Genomic DNA, 15,739 nt, shown 5'->3' with positions numbered 1-15,739 from the left:
TCTTAATGGCGCAGGAACGGTCTGTCCCCACGTGCCCAAAGACGAGCTGGCGGAGAAGAAGACCAGCCTGGCTCAACAGAGAATTGTGGCTTGAGCTTAGCAGGAAAAAGAGGGTTTATAATCTTTGGAAAAGTGGGCAGGCCACTAGGGAGGACTATAAGGATGTAGCGAGGCTGTGCAGGGACAAAATTAGAAAGGCCAAAGCTCATCTGGAGCTCAATCTGGCTACTGCCGTTAAAGATAACAAAAAACATTTCTATAAATACATCAACACAAAAAGGAGGACTAAGGAGAATCTCCAGCCTTTACTGGATGCGGGGGGAAACTTATTTACAAGAGATGAGGAAAAGGTGGAGGTGCTTAATGCCTTCTTCGCCTCAGTCTTTAGCGGCAATACCGGATGTTCTCTGGATACCCAGTACCCTGAGCTGGTGGAAGGGGATGGGGAGCAGGATGTGGCCCTCGCTATCCATGAAGAACTGTTTGGTGACCTGCTACGGCACTTGGATGTGCACAAGTCGATGGGGCCTGATGGCATCCACCCAAGGGTACTGAGAGAACTGGCAGAGGAGCTGGCCAAGCCACTGTCCATCATTTATCAACAGTCCTGCCTATCGGGAGAGGTCCCAGTTGACTGGCGGCTCGCAAATGTGACGCCCATCTACAAGAAGGGCCGGAGGGCAGACCCGGGGAACTGCAGGCCTGTCAGTTTGACCTCAGTGCCAGGGAAGCTCATGGAGCAGATCCTCCTGAGAGTCATCACGCAGCACTTGCAGGGGAAGCAGGCAGTCAGGCCCAGTCAGCATGGGTTTATGAAAGGCAGGTCCTGCTTGATGAACCTGATCTCCTTCTATGACAAAGTGACACACTGAGTGGATGAGGGAAAGGCTGTGGCTGTGGTCTACCTTGACTTCAGCAAGGCTTTTGACACCGTCTCCCACAACATTCTCCTCAAGAAACAGGCTGCTCTTGGCTTGGACTGGCGTACGCTTTGTTGGGTTAGAAACTGGCTAGATAGCCGGGCCCAAAGAGTCGTGGTGAATGGAGCCAAGTCCAGTTGGAGGCCCGTCATTAGTGGTGTCCCCCAGGGCTCGGTACTGGGGCCGGTCCTCTTTAATATCTTCATCGATGATCTGGACGAGGGCATCGAGTGCACCCTCAGTAAGTTCGCAGATGACACCAAGTTAGGTGCGTGTGTCGATCTGCTTGAGGGTAGGAAAGCTCTGCAGGAGGATCTGGAAAGGCTGCACCGATGGGCTGAGGTCAACTGCATGAAGTTCAACAAGGCCAAGTGCCGGCTCTTGCACCTGGGGCACAATAACCCCAAGCAGAGCTACAGGCTGGGAGAGGAATGGTTGGAGAGCTGCCAGGCAGAGAAGGACCTGGGAGTGATGATGGATAGTCGGCTGAATATGAGCCAGCAGTGTGCTCAGGTGGCCAAGAAGGCCAACGGCATCCTGGCTTGTATCAGGAACAGTGTGACCAGCAGGGCTAGGGAGGTGATCGTCCCCCTGTACTCGGCTCTGGTGAGGCTGCACCTCGAGTACTATGTTCAGTTTTGGGCCCCTCGCTACAAGAAGGACATCGAGGTGCTTGAGCGGGTGCAGAGAAGGGCGACGAAGCTGGTGAGGGGCCTGGAGAACAAGTCCTGTGAGGAGCGGCTGAGGGAGCTGGGCTTGTTCAGCCTGGAGAAGAGGAGGCTCAGGGGCGACCTTATTGCTCTCTATAGGTACCTCAAGGGAGGCTCAGGGGTGACCTTATTGCTCTCTATAGGTACCTCAAGGGAGGCTGTAGCGAGGTGGGGGTTGGTCTGTTCTCCCACATGCCTGGTGACAGGACGAGGGGGAATGGGCTTAAGTTGCGCCAGGGGAGTTTTAGGTTAGATGTTAGGAAGAACTTCTTTACTGAAAGGGTTGTTAGGCATTGGAACAGGCTGCCCAGGGAAGTGGTGGAGTCACCATCCCTGGAAGTCTTCAAAAGACGTTTAGATGTAGAGCTTAGGGATATGGTTTAGTGGGGACTGTTAGCGTTAGGTCAGAGGTTGGACTCGATGATCTTGAGGTCTCTTCCAACCTAGAAATTCTGTGATTCTGTGATTCTGTGATTCATAAATCATAAAATGATTTATGAATCATAAAATCATAAGAAGTAGAGCTTGTAGGGATATCAAGTAGCCTATCCTTTGTCTGGAATCACATCTCCCAGTGATTCCAACCATTTATGGATCAGTTCCTAAAAGATCTGCCATTAGAAAGAAACAATTTGCTGTCACAAACCTTCCACACAGATTTTACCTGGCTTCCCCTAGCACTTCCCCCATTATCCGACGTTTCTCTTCACATTTGATATCTTCATTTATATCTGTCCCTCCAAAGATGATTCCAAAAGGAATTCTGCTACCTGCAAAACAATGACCAAGATGAGAAGGGAACAAGGCACAGGATTCATTACCTTTTAAAGTGATTTGAGTAATTTTGAAAATTATATTTAAAATATATATATATATAGTGATAATACTCTAACACATACATAAGCAAAAGCCTTTGAAAATGAAACCTGAAGAAACATGAATTTTTAGGGTTTTGGAAGTGAAAAAAAAACATACAATAAGAAGGCACTTTCTCAGCAAGTCAATCTGTTTTGCAGCTATGAGATTTTCTTTGGCTTTGTCTGTACTTAGTAAAAACAATTACTTCTTACCTTTGGCAGACCACCAAACAGTATAATGTTTTAAATGGCATTCACATTTTAATAAGATACAGTACGTTAAAGTTTGGTTCCAGGTATCTAGCTTCAGTCAATCATTGTCAATCGTGTCCTCCCAAGAATTCCAATATAATGGTTTGGGTGGCCAATTTCATGTCTACAAAATACGTAGGTAGAGCCATACCATTGGAAAAAGTCACTCATTTAAATAAGGCAGTCTACCTCCAGCAAAACCACTGTTTTGCTTAATTACATCCGAAAAGATAGGTCTGTGTTTATAAGTGGTTGCTGTAAGACCTTCAGTGATGACCCAAGTTCTGGAAAGTGCCTTAAGATGCCAACAGTGGAACAGTAAGAGCAACGGAAGTTATGTTGACTGGGGAAGATCTGTGCACAAGACCTTATCAAAATTCAAATTTTAGAGTGTCAGAAAAAGTACAGATATCCCAGTGGTGTGTGCACTGTGTTAAAAGCCTAGTTTTGATACATTGCATGAAAATAAATTCATATCTGAATACAAGTAAAACCATCAAAACAGGGTAGTGTAGCACTTCTTTGCTAACAGCAGTAAGCTTTACATGGACAAGGCCAAAGACTATTTAGATGAAAATACAAAAGCCAACAGTAATTTAAGATTCTTTTATAATAGTATTTGTTTTCCTGGCATCAGGCTATTTTTAGTAAGTGACAAGTTGCAGAAGTGTTCTTCCCTTAAACTAACCAAGATGGCAGTCAATAATGTTTACTTTTGACTGTTTCAGCACTGAAAACGATTTAGTGGTCAGTTTTACACCACATTAAGCTAACAAATAACAACCTGAGGGTGGCTAATTACTACATGAAGAACATGGTTTTAAATTCCAGACAAATGGCACTGCAGTTTTGCAAAAGAAACAGCCTCTAGTAAGATCCTAAAAAACTCATCAAGGTGATGATGATAGTTTTGCAGAATTCTGTTAGCTGTAACACATGAAGCCAAAGTTTTCTTCTGACTGTGAACAAGAATCAGTCATTAGGCAGTACTTCCACCACCGACCGTGTATCAAGAAAGACAGAAAATAGGCTTTGTTTTCTTGTTTTTGCTATGTGATGGAAGTGGAGGGGTATTGACGACTCCGTACATATCACTGCCATCTTTGCACTGGACCAATAAGCAGGGCATCGGGAGATACTGTGCTGATGGAGATCCTTGCATTTGAGAAATAATATAACTGGCCTTGAATGTTCGTGGCCATGAAAATTATTGCTGACGCTTTCTATAGCTACCATCGGTCTTAAGGGATAAAAATAATCAGTTTAAAAGCAGTGAATTCTCATAATTAAAATTCATGGTTAAAAACAAGCAGATGAGGAAAGCTTATAGCAAATAAGAAACAAAATATGTTAATAAAGATTAAAACTTACTATACATTTCACATTTATATTTGAAAATTAAGTGAGCTGTACGATGAGGATTTATATTTAAATAAATGTTGGATCATTTTGGTGTTTCGTTGTTTGTTTTTTGTGGTTTCCCATTTCAGCATTGGTAATTTACTCATTACTTAATGAAAAAAAAAAAGGAAGGAAGGAAGGAAGGAAGGAAGGAAGGAAGGAAGGAAGGAAGGAAGGCAGACAGACTATTTGCCATTCTGGCTACTTAAAGACTTGACATTTCTAAATAGTTGTAATACTCTAATATTTGTGGGTAAAGAGAATTAAAGTGCACTGTCAAAACACCACAGCACTAGTCCTCAGAAGACTGACTTTTCTGTAATACTTGAACAAATATATATATTGCCTTTCTAATAAGTAAAAAACAAAATAATTAGTCTGTTATCTATTATATATGTGCTGGTTTTACATCCCCAATCATGTTGACAATGTTTTTGTGATAGGGCCCAAAAGATTTACTAATAGTAGTACAACTGCAATAACTAAATTTCTTAAATATTTCTTAATAAAGTATATGAGAAGAATACATGTAGTTGTTACCAGAATCAGGAATGTCTTATGAATCACTTTTCTCCTCCAAAAAAATTGCAAGCACTTTGACTAGGATCATCCCAGCAATCTTATCATTTACTGTCTTTCTTTTCAGATACTTCCATTTTATCTTTCTTTTAGTTATTGCAGATGGTTTTAGGAACAGTGTGTCTCTGATTTATTTAAATTAGTAAGCTTTTATAAGTCATTCAGGTATCAAGCCTTGCAGGTTATTTGGGATTTTGAAAATCTAATAGCAACAGTGTTCAGGTGATGCTATGCAAATCAAAACCACAAAGAAGTTTTACTATAAACATTTACAACTCAACTTTATTTTTTGTTCCTCAGAAAAAAAGAGAGAGTTTTAATACTTTCCATAAGGTTCTTCCAAAACAACTCTAGGTCTTGTCACAAAAGCAATTGTTTCTGTATTCCAACAAGAGAAGTCCTAATACACAGGGTAGCAGAGATCATCACACAGAATTATTTTTGCATTTGTATTCTAGGATCCCTACTGAAATCAGAGCTCCATTGTAACAAAAGATACACAAGCATACTAGACATAATAATTCAGGCTTTCTGAAAACCCACCAGTATAAATTGCCAGGGGACTTCCAAAGTCTGAAAACTAGCACAATGCAACTTATACTGCAATCTGATGAAAGTATCAAATTATGTACCTTTGTACAAGTAAATAGACTTGGACAATTGGAATGTCATCTCAAAAATGGATACGTACTTGCAATTTCAGTAGGTGACAGTGTCTATAATTTTGACAGGAAGTGCTTCTAGTGCATCATTAATGGCAGGCTAAAATTTTGTTCTACATGGCCAGTTACCATAGAAAACTCTATTATTTGTCTGATAACATCCTGTCTCCTACAGTTTAGCTGTCATGAATGACAACTCGTGTCAGCTAAAGTTATTCCATGTCCAAAAAAAAAACTGACTCATTTTTTAACAGAAAAATCAAATTAGCCTCTCGGCTTTTTTTCTATTTGACCTCAGCTATACTTAGCCAAGCTATTGTCCTCTGAAAAAGCACATTTGTTGAAAGTATCTTAATGTTAATATAATGCTCTTATCTTAATGTACTTAAAGTACTTAATTACAAAATGCATTAAATGCTTTAAAAGCACATTTATTTAGTCCCCTCCTCTCTGGATCAGATTTCCCACAGAGAACGATTTTCAGTGTTTCTGAACATTTGTTGAAGTGAATAAATAGCATAACTACATTATGTGTGGGTTTATGCATGTATTGTCATTTATAACTGTTTATATGCATTCTCTTCTTTCTCAGTACCTTATTAAGAAGTATTTTTATTGCAAAATAGAAAAAGAATTAATTACCTTGCAGAAGTCTGCCTCCTTTATAAAGATGAATGGCCAGGGCTGCATCAAACTTATCTGCAGAGGTTAGATTTGCTATTTCAGTTGGACTTTCATACCTGAAAACATCTTTAAGAACACAGATATGACCTGCAGCATGTAGATGACTCCTTCATTATCAGAACAGATGGAACAAGAGAAAAAAAAAAAAAAAAAGTTAATTCTGCACACATTTCATTTTATTAAATATGCTTAATCAAAATGTTTTTTTCTTAATTTTTATTCCTACATTCATCTTGTTTACACTAACTTTATTCAAGCAATAATGGAGCTATAACAGAGGGTTTTCCTGGAAAACATTTTTATTATCACCATTGTGCACACTGCCAAGCATCATAGTCTATACCCACTTTATGGCCCAAGCCTGCCATGTGTCAATCCACCTTTGGAAATCAATGGAAATGAACTCTGATCAGTACCTTTCTGGATTAGTCTTTTATTCAAAAGATTCTAAAGATGCTAAGAAGATTCATTTTGAATGAAGTGTGTAAGCCTTGGTCTTGGACATCCTCAGACCCTTGTTCTGCAGAAAGGCCACCAATTGAAAGAAAACAGAAATACGTCCAGATAAATAATTCTATTAAAAAATCAAGAAAATGCAAAAAGTCTTTGCAAATACAAAAAAATGAATACATAAATTAAACTGGACAGTTGAAAATGTATTCTCTTTCTGTTTGATTGTGAGTTTAATTGCTTCTTGTCTTAGTTTACCCATTTGTAAAACAGTCATGGGATAACTGAAGTTAAGAGAAAAAACAACGCAAAAGTGATTACTCAAAAACTTTCAGTCCTTTTAAACAATCTCAATTGACAAAAAAAATCATGCACACAGAAAACACACCTCTCCTTGTGTCAGTTTACCTATTCATCTTTATATGCACTGGTTCTTCATATTAAAAATTGTTTCAAAGACTGATAAAGCCATTAAACTGATTGATTAAAGTGAGTTTTACTTTAGGCATTTCAGTGAGCTTTGGTTTAGTCTTTTCTTTTACACACTAGGCTCATAACTCCTCCCACAAAAAACAGAATCAGTTATCAGTGTTTCCAATGGCATCAGCCAAAATACATACAGAAGCAAATCCATGTTTTGATAGAAACTAGCACACTGTACCTGCTGACAGATAAAATTGCTTCAAATAACTAGTGTTTATGTTTTGAGTATTATAAAAAGACCACAAGAATGTTTTCTGCTTATTACATATTGTTCCAGCTGATTTATTTCTCATAGCATATTAATTGTTCTGGCATTAAAATCCTGCTAACTCAGTAGCTTCTTGGATAACGTCAGCTGTTTTCTTTCTTTATCATTTCATATCCTTCCAAGGAATGTAATTTTTTGTCCTGCAGAAGTTAGTCATTACTGCAGAAATTGGTGCTAAAAATGTTATAAAATGTCTTGAGGCCTTGGAAGGAATGTATTAGCACTATATCACACAGAATTCCATCGGCATAACATATGGTACTGTATTTCTTATTCTTCAGAGAAACTCATTTAACTTCACTGTTTGAAACGAAGAAACTCATTTTACTTTTAACTTCACTGTTTGAAACAAGACCAATACATTATAATAAGCACTAATAAATAATAAAATGCAGCCAGATTGCAAGCTCTTTATTTACACTGTTGAGCAATTATTTACTTCTGTTGTCCCATGCACTTGTACCAAGTACCTGCTTGCCATTTGAAAGAGGTTCTCAATTTATATCTAAATAATGATGCCCAAATCTCACAGCTGTGGGAAGAAAAATCTCTTGGGCAAATATTCAGGATGCTCGTGCATGCGTTCCCTAAGTTCACAGGTGCTCATTAAATATTCTAAAAGATATTTTTTTCCCATCACTATTCCAATTACCATAAATCACTACCATGTAAAAACAATATGTTTGCATATTACAATTAATTTGAAAATAACTCTCTCAGGATATCAGGAGTCAAGAAACTCAGCTGGGAATTTTGATCTAAAGCTTCTTTATTGTTATTCACTAGGAATGAGACCTTCCTCCACAGTTTCCACAGCTCCAAATCTCACAGCTGAATGACAGCTGTTTCTGTGGTAAATAGAGAGGGACTCCCTTCTGTGTTCCAGTGCTCGGAAATTGTGGATGATCTCTTTTACTTAATTTTTCCCCTATGCATAATGACTCAGGAGCATGTAATGAATTTGCATAGGGCTTAAGAAAGAAAAAAATATGTTTTTTTTTTTTTCCCCAGAATAATTAGAATTCCCAGATGTGAAGAGAACTTAATCCCATAAACATACCATTAAGTTCAATATAATTAGTGAGAAGCTTCAAATTATGCATATATGGAAATGTATGTATGTAGAACCAGTTATGGGGTACTATTTAAGAACTGAAATTTACAGTGATATTTTCCTGTTTTTTAAATGGCATTTCATCTTTATAACCAAAAAAAAAAAAAATGTAGACTGTGATTTTCACACATATGTTGTTATCAAGGAACATGATAAGAGGGTGCTGTAAAGCTATTGCAAGGGATTTTTTTTTTTGAAGGCCGGTCTGTCTATGAAGTCACAGATGTCCCTGAATCAAGCCAAGACACAAGAGATATATTACCCATATTTTCTCCTCCTAGGAACTGTGTATTCACATTATTTTGCCATTTTATAAACAAATACTTTCTACATGAAAAATAAAAATGAACACATCTCCTGCTGTCTGTGAATCTAAGACAAGACAGAAAACGCCAAATTTCAAGGCTACATTTTCCGTCTATCACAGTTTTGTATGAGGTTTATTTCCAAGTGTCTTAACTACCAATGTTTATTGCTTGGATCCAGATTTTGCCTTGCTTTTTCATCTTTCCTTCCTACTGAAAGACTCATGGAAGCCAATGGCACTCACTATTTGGGGAGAATAATATTTCTAAAATGGAGTTGACTGTCAGATTCCAATTTGGCATGTTTTGCTGGAAAGTAACCAAACTGGGAAAACTTCAGTCATTCAGTAATAAGCTTGAAAGATGATTTCTTAGAGACGATGATAATTGTCACTGCTGACACTGTGATATTTATGTACATTTAAATACTGGATAAAATATTTCCCAACCCCATTTTAGTATTATGGGAAGTCACCTTTTTCCTTTTATTTTTTACACTCCTTGGAAATCAAGAGGTTTATAAGCAACACATAAGTATGTGAGTGTCTGCTCTGGGTCTATAGGGTATGCAGAGGGATATTGATAAAAGGTGTAATCCTGTACTGACACGTTTTCACTTTTTTTAAGACTTCTATAGAAAAACAGTTTTCTCCAACACCAGGTGATGTTTTACAATGTTTCATTTTTTCTTTCCTACATTATTGATCACTACTTCTCACTTATGCTGACTTAGAAGGCTTCTTTCCTGAAGAAGCTGCAGTTCACAGGTCCTCATATGAAGAAACTCTTCTGCAGCTCCAAACACAGCATGGCTGACGCTAAAATACAAATGAGTTACAAGTATGCTTACTTCTAAGATAAAGTAGTTTTCAAACTATTTTTTATTTTCTGACATCTCCTCTCAGAAACCTTATGTTCTAATTTTCCAATATTTTAATGGAATTACTTACAGACAAAGAACGTTTGATTTTCAAAATGTTTCTGGTACGTAGATGCACTGACATTTTCTGAACAGTACACAGTAGGCTTCCTCCAAAAATATTAATTACCTCTTTCCCTAGGCTGCCTATTCTGTAAAGCAGCTATGCATGAACTATTCTTAAATCTATACAACATGATCCAAAATTTAATAAGTTAGCAGAGTGACTTCCAGTGCCTTTTCTGAAACTTGGCCACAGCCAAATACTCACTATTCCCACTGAAACCGGTGGATTTACAAGACTTGAAACCCTACTTGATATTCTCTGTTTCCTTTGCAAATTGTACTGATTTTTTTATAGCTCTTAAAGTAACTTCTTTAAATATCACAGACAATTTGTGTTGGCTGGAATGAAGCATGAAGAAAATCCACTGTGAATAAGAACAGAAATTAAAAACGGATTGATATTGCCTCTGTCCCTACATTCTGAAATCAGTAATTGTCCTTTGGAAGGACAAACTAACTCTACAAGATTTAATCCTGCCTTATAAATAGGTCTAGTCATGCAAAACATTTGGGATGCAGTGTACATCAAGAGCAGGCCATACAAATAATTGAGTATCAGATCCCAAGGTAGAGGATGACTGCTTGCCTTTTGCAGCTGTACTTTTCTTGGAATGGCTACACAAACAGCAGAAGTTTACTAGCACCTGTGCAAACTGACATATGTTGGTAAAAGACCTCTTAGAAGAAGGTGTCCTGAAGAGAAGAGCATATCCTCCTGTATGAGTGCTTTTCTGTGTGATTTTACTGGTGGCAGATAGGGTAAGACTAAATAGAAATAAAGTTGTGGATCAGAATTACTCCAATAAATCATAGACTATCCTGACTTGGAAGGGACCCACCAGGATCATGGAGTCCATCTTCTGGTTCTACATGGGACCACCCAAAAATCAGACCCTGTGTCTGAGAGCACTGTCCAAATGCTTCTTGAACTCCGGCAGGCTTGGTGCCGTGACCACATCCCTGGGGAGCCTGTTCCAGTGCCACCCGCTCCGTCAGTGAAGAACCTTTCCCTAACACCCAGCTTGACCCTCCCCTGTCCCACCTCCATGCAATTCCGCCGGGTCCTGTCGCTGTCCCCAGGAGCAGAGCTCAGTGCCTGCCCCTCCACTCCCCTTGTGAGGGAGCTGCAAGCCACCATGAGGCCTCCCCTCAGCCTGCTCTGCTCGGGGCTGAGCAAACCAAGAGACCTCAGCTGCTCCTCATGTGTCTTGCCCTCCAGACACATCACTATCTTTATAGCCCTCCTTTGGACACTCTCAAAAAGTTTTATGTTCTTCATATACTGTGGTGCCAAAACCACACACAGAACTTGAGGTGCGGCTGCACCAGCACAGAGCTGAGCAGGACAATGTATTCCCTTGACAGGCCAGCAGTGCCATGTCTGATGCACCCCTGGGTACAGCTGGCTCTCTTGGCTGCCAAGGCATACTTCTGACTCACACTCAACTTGCCATTGACCAGAACCCCCAAATCCCTTTCCGCGGGGCTGCTCTCCAGCCTCTGGTCCCTCAGTCTGTACATATATCCAGCATTGCCCCTTCCCAGGTGCAGAATCCAGCACTTGCTCTTGTTAAACTTCATATACTTGGTGATTGCCCGGTCCTCTAATTTGTCAAAATCTCTCTCCAAGGCCTCTTGACCCTTGAAACAGTTAATAACCACTCTTCCCAATTTAGTGTCATCCACAAACTTACTTAGTACACCTTAAAGTCCAGTGCTGAAAAATATTGCAAAGAGGAGCAATAAGCCATGCATTGTTGAATTTGTGGGTTTAATTCTCTTGCAGTTGATTATCTAGAGATTTACAAAACAGCTATTTAAACTGTCCCATTTCAAACTGAAACAATCTCTTCCTCTCCAAAAAGACATTTACGTATTGACAAAATACTTCCTCCAAATGTTTTTAATTAACCAATTAATTCAAGATTTCTATTCCCCATCACTATAAAGTAATAAATGATTAATAGAACATTTCAAGGGACACAGAAGATGTATTTTTTCTTTCCTAACACCCTTTTTGATCTCATTGCTAGGACTGAAGAATGGCAGCACAACCAAAGACTTTTGCGTTGTGTTTCATTCTCTACTCACTGCTCAGTTTTCTCAAGGCAATTAAAGATTATGCAGTCTAATACAAACAAAGCTCATAGCACCTGCATTATATCACTTCTTTTAGTGAACTGATTTCTAGCCAAATTAGATTTTGGTTTCTTTGTCACCAGCTACTTTAAGCTCAGGAAATGAATATATTATTTATGAAAAGATGAAGCAGTTACAGAAACAGCTGTGACACCATAAACATAGTATACTCAGTGATATTATGCCATAAAATTAACCTACACTGGCAAGTGTCCAACCTGGAGGCAACTTCATTGTTTCATGTATACTCAACTGAAAGTTACCATAGTTCAATATAAAAAAAAAAAATAGATTGAACAAATAATTTCGTAAGTATGCATACAGAAACAAGTGAAGAAAAATATTAATCTGAGTATTTATTCTTAGTGTATTAACATGTATGCTACAAAGGTGACTATATAAACTTAACCTTAGTATGGCAAATTAGTTCGATCAGCATTTGGTCATACATGTAGATATTTTTTAAAAAAGTAAAGTCTTAAGAAAACCAGTTTTAGGTACAAGTATCTATGTGACATGGATTTACTGATAGCTGTCACTTGAGCAGCCTTTTAGTGAGGAATTCAGATTTTATTGCTAGCTAATACTCTTCACTTCTTTTCCTGATCAGACTTTTTTTTCCTAAATGGGCTTCTTTATATTACTACTATAAATAACATTTATGTTAAGTGATAAGATAGCAATTGAACATGACATAAGTTACTAATTCTCAAAGACTATTTCTGTTAGAATTCTTTACCTACCTTTATTTTGAACATGAATTAAATTAACTTCTCATTCATGACTTTCTTTCTGTTTGAAGGTCTATGCACATGAGAAAGCGGCATCCATTTTGTGTAAGGTGTGTCTATTAGCATTAGGATGCTAAAGCAAATTGGTGTACTCTGCACAGATACTGCAGATGCGTTCATGTAGCTGCAAATGATTGTGTTAACATGGTAGTATGTTAAACCATCTGTCAACTGTGCTGTTCTGTCTCACCAAGCCTATTCTCTCTTTTGTACTAACACACATTAGTTACTGATTACTGAAACTCCAGTAATGGCCCCTTGCTAAACCACTGTGTCTTGATGCAGTATGTTCAGATGATTATGATCAATCCTGGTTTATTTAAAAGACCATATTTGAAATAATACGCAGGCATTTGTTTGACTGGCTTACTCATGCTTAGTTTAACCTGAAATAATGCAGAACCAGCTGTTTACTAGATTACCTCTAAACTGCTCCACAGACTAGATGTTTGTTGGACTTTCATCAAAGTTGAAGTTGAAAGTATGTGAATACTTAATTTGTAAAGGTAGAAGAAATAATCTTATGGAGGAAGAATGAACATAGTCTACCCCAAAAATAACTAGCCTTGTTTTATCCAGTGAGAGCAAAAGATGAGAGTTACATAAATTAAGAATGCCCCACAAACTACAACAAATGAACTCTATGACGACATGTACATGTACAAAATGTGTATTAAGAACATAAGAATGTATTCATCTAAGTATTTTAATTATTCTTTTAAAATACAGACTTCAGCCTTCTCTGGTCTTTATTCTCCATCTGCTTTATAACTTCAATGCCTGTGTGACTGATGCAAAGAAGGTACATTTCACCACTATCTTACACAATACGGTAGCCCTGCACAAATCTAAGATTGAACTTGATATTACCTAACTAGAGTGAAAACTTAAACATTGTCAACCAACTGTTTCTATGCATAACAGTGAAATGTGATAATACACAGAGAAAGGGTCAAGGAAAATGTGTAATAGCAGAGGGTGTTCTGAGAGGCTCATCCTAAGAAAAACAGCTAAATCGTGGATAACAAACTAGAAGCCTGTCTCAAGAGGACAAAATATGTTTTTATGGGAATTCTTTTTTAACACATAAAAAGCTTAAATGCACATCTAAGTATTTAAAAATGCCTTCACCCACATACTTTTTCCATATTTCATGGAAAAAAAATACGAATGTTGTGTCTCTATGCACCACTGTTAGTCCAAACAATTTCAAAGCACTATAGATTCATGTTTGTAATTCCCATGGGAGCTGCATGTCACAGAGCCCCCCAGCAAGGAAGTAACGGCAATGGCTCTTGCAGAAGTGCTGCCCTAGGAGAACTCCTGCATGGACCCTCATTTCAGAGCCCTCAGAAGCTACCGCTCTTCACGTTTACTTGTCATCTAATTCTGGGTATTTCCCAACACGGGCAGCCCTTGGGAATCCGCTGCACCACTGACTAACCACTGACTAACTGGGTTGTGCAAGGGGCCAGCAGTGACGCTGGTGAGGGCATCTCTGCTCTGGGCTTTCAAGCTGGGATAACCGCCAACAGACTGCCTTGAGCTGAACTTGTTTGATATATATATATATATATATATATATATATATATACACATAGTAATCTTACATATATATATATATATATAAGTGGCCGGGGGGCACTCCCTCCGCTCCCCCTCTCCCTTACTCCCCTGCTGTAGGGCAGAGCAGCAGCGAAGCCTCCCCGTGCCCCAGCCCCTCTCCAGGAGCCCCTCACGCCAGCGCGGCTGTGCCTCCCCGGGCCCCTCACCCGGCACATCCCCGGCTCCCCGGAGGGCGGCGGATCTCCCCTCGGCACCGCCGGAGCAGGGCCCGCGGAGCCGCCGCTGGGCGCCTGGCCGCCGCCCCCTCACACACCCCCGGCGGCCGCCATCCACGCGGCTGAAGTGGGAGACGCCACCTCCGTGCGCCGCCGGCGGGCACCGAATGGCGGCCGGGCCCCGAACCGGGCCCCGGATCCGGACCCCCGGGGATGGCGCTTCCCTTGGATGGACCCCCGGGGATGACCCCCCGTTGGAGCTCCCCCCTCATCGCCAGGGCCGCGGCAGCTCGGCGTGAGCGGGGCCGCCGCCGCCTCCCCCCTTGCCGGGGAACAGCGCCGGCAAATGGGGGATGTTGGGGAGGCGGTGGATCGGGGGAGATCCCCCCCGGTCCCCTCACGGGACTCTTACTGTATTCTGTCCGCCGTGGTCGCGTTGCCGGTCTGCGCTCGGAGGCACGCCAGCAAGAGCAGCCTCATAGCGGCATCTCCCGTCAGGCCGGCCGGCAGCCACCTCAGTCGGTGCCTCCCTCACCTGCCGGCGGGCCCGGGAACAGCGCGGAGCGGCCGGCACGGCCGGCAGGACCACGGGCGGTCCCTGAGGAGGCAGCGGCCCTCGGGTGGGCTGTGAGTGGCTGTGTCTCCAGGTCCCCCAGGTTAAAAACCGCGCTTAGTGTCAGGAAGGCTGTAAGGCCGGGGGAAGGGTCTGGTGAGGAGCTGCAGTGTTGGTACAGCGGGCAGAACCCGGTTACAGATGCACAGAGGGAAGTGTAGAATGGTTTGGGGCCCCCAGCCCTGTCCAGCCTGGCCATGGGCACTGCCAGGGATGAGGCAGCCACGGCTTCTCTGGGCAGCCTGGGACAGCGCCTCACCACCCTCCTAGAGAATTTCTGCTCTATATCTAACCTAAATCTACCTTCTTTTAGTTTAAAGCCATTACCCCTTGTCCCATCACTACACACCCCAATAGAGTCTCTCTCCAGTGTTCCTGCAGGTCCTTTAGATATTAGAAGGCAGATAAAAAGGTGTCCCTCAAGAGCTTTCTCTTCTCTGAGCTAAATAACCCCAACTGTCTCCACAGGAGAGGTGTTCCAGCCCTCTGATCATCATTGCCCCATGGATGGGGCAAAGGAAGAGCCTGAACCCCAGACCAGGAAAACTAGATCCCAAACTATCAAGGAAGTGTTCAGGACAAAACTCCAATTACAACCAGCACAGCGAGCGGCTGGGTGGGGCACAGGCAGTAAAACTGAGAGGCCAGTTGTGGGAGTCCCTTGGTACAGTGACAGAGGCCAGCTGGCAGACTGCAGATATCCATGGCCTTGAACTTGATTCAGTATTTTCTAAGAATATTGAGA

At 40.9% G+C, this 15,739-nt stretch overlaps 1 protein-coding gene across 2 annotated transcripts in view; it reads right to left on the bottom strand.

The window, feature by feature from the left end:
• Positions 1–14,939, bottom strand: part of GLT1D1 (glycosyltransferase 1 domain containing 1) — a 69,625-nt gene extending 54,686 nt beyond the window's left edge. For both annotated transcript variants that reach the window (XM_084538831.1, XM_084538832.1), the window contains exons 1-3: positions 14,794–14,939; positions 6,024–6,172; positions 2,295–2,400 (exon numbers count right to left, since the gene is read on the bottom strand). In XM_084538831.1, coding sequence (XP_084394957.1) covers positions 2,295–2,400; positions 6,024–6,172; positions 14,794–14,861 — 323 coding nt within the window. In that variant the 5' untranslated portion in view covers positions 14,862–14,939. The remainder of the gene's footprint in view (positions 1–2,294; positions 2,401–6,023; positions 6,173–14,793) is intronic.
• Positions 14,940–15,739: the final 800 nt, after the last annotated feature.

This window comes from Aythya ferina (assembly GCF_964211825.1).
Source record: "Aythya ferina genome assembly, chromosome: 17".
In the NCBI taxonomy this organism is placed as follows: domain Eukaryota; kingdom Metazoa; phylum Chordata; class Aves; order Anseriformes; family Anatidae; genus Aythya; species Aythya ferina.
Note: the sequence above shows the minus strand (reverse complement) of the source record. Positions and strands in the feature narration are given on the sequence as shown.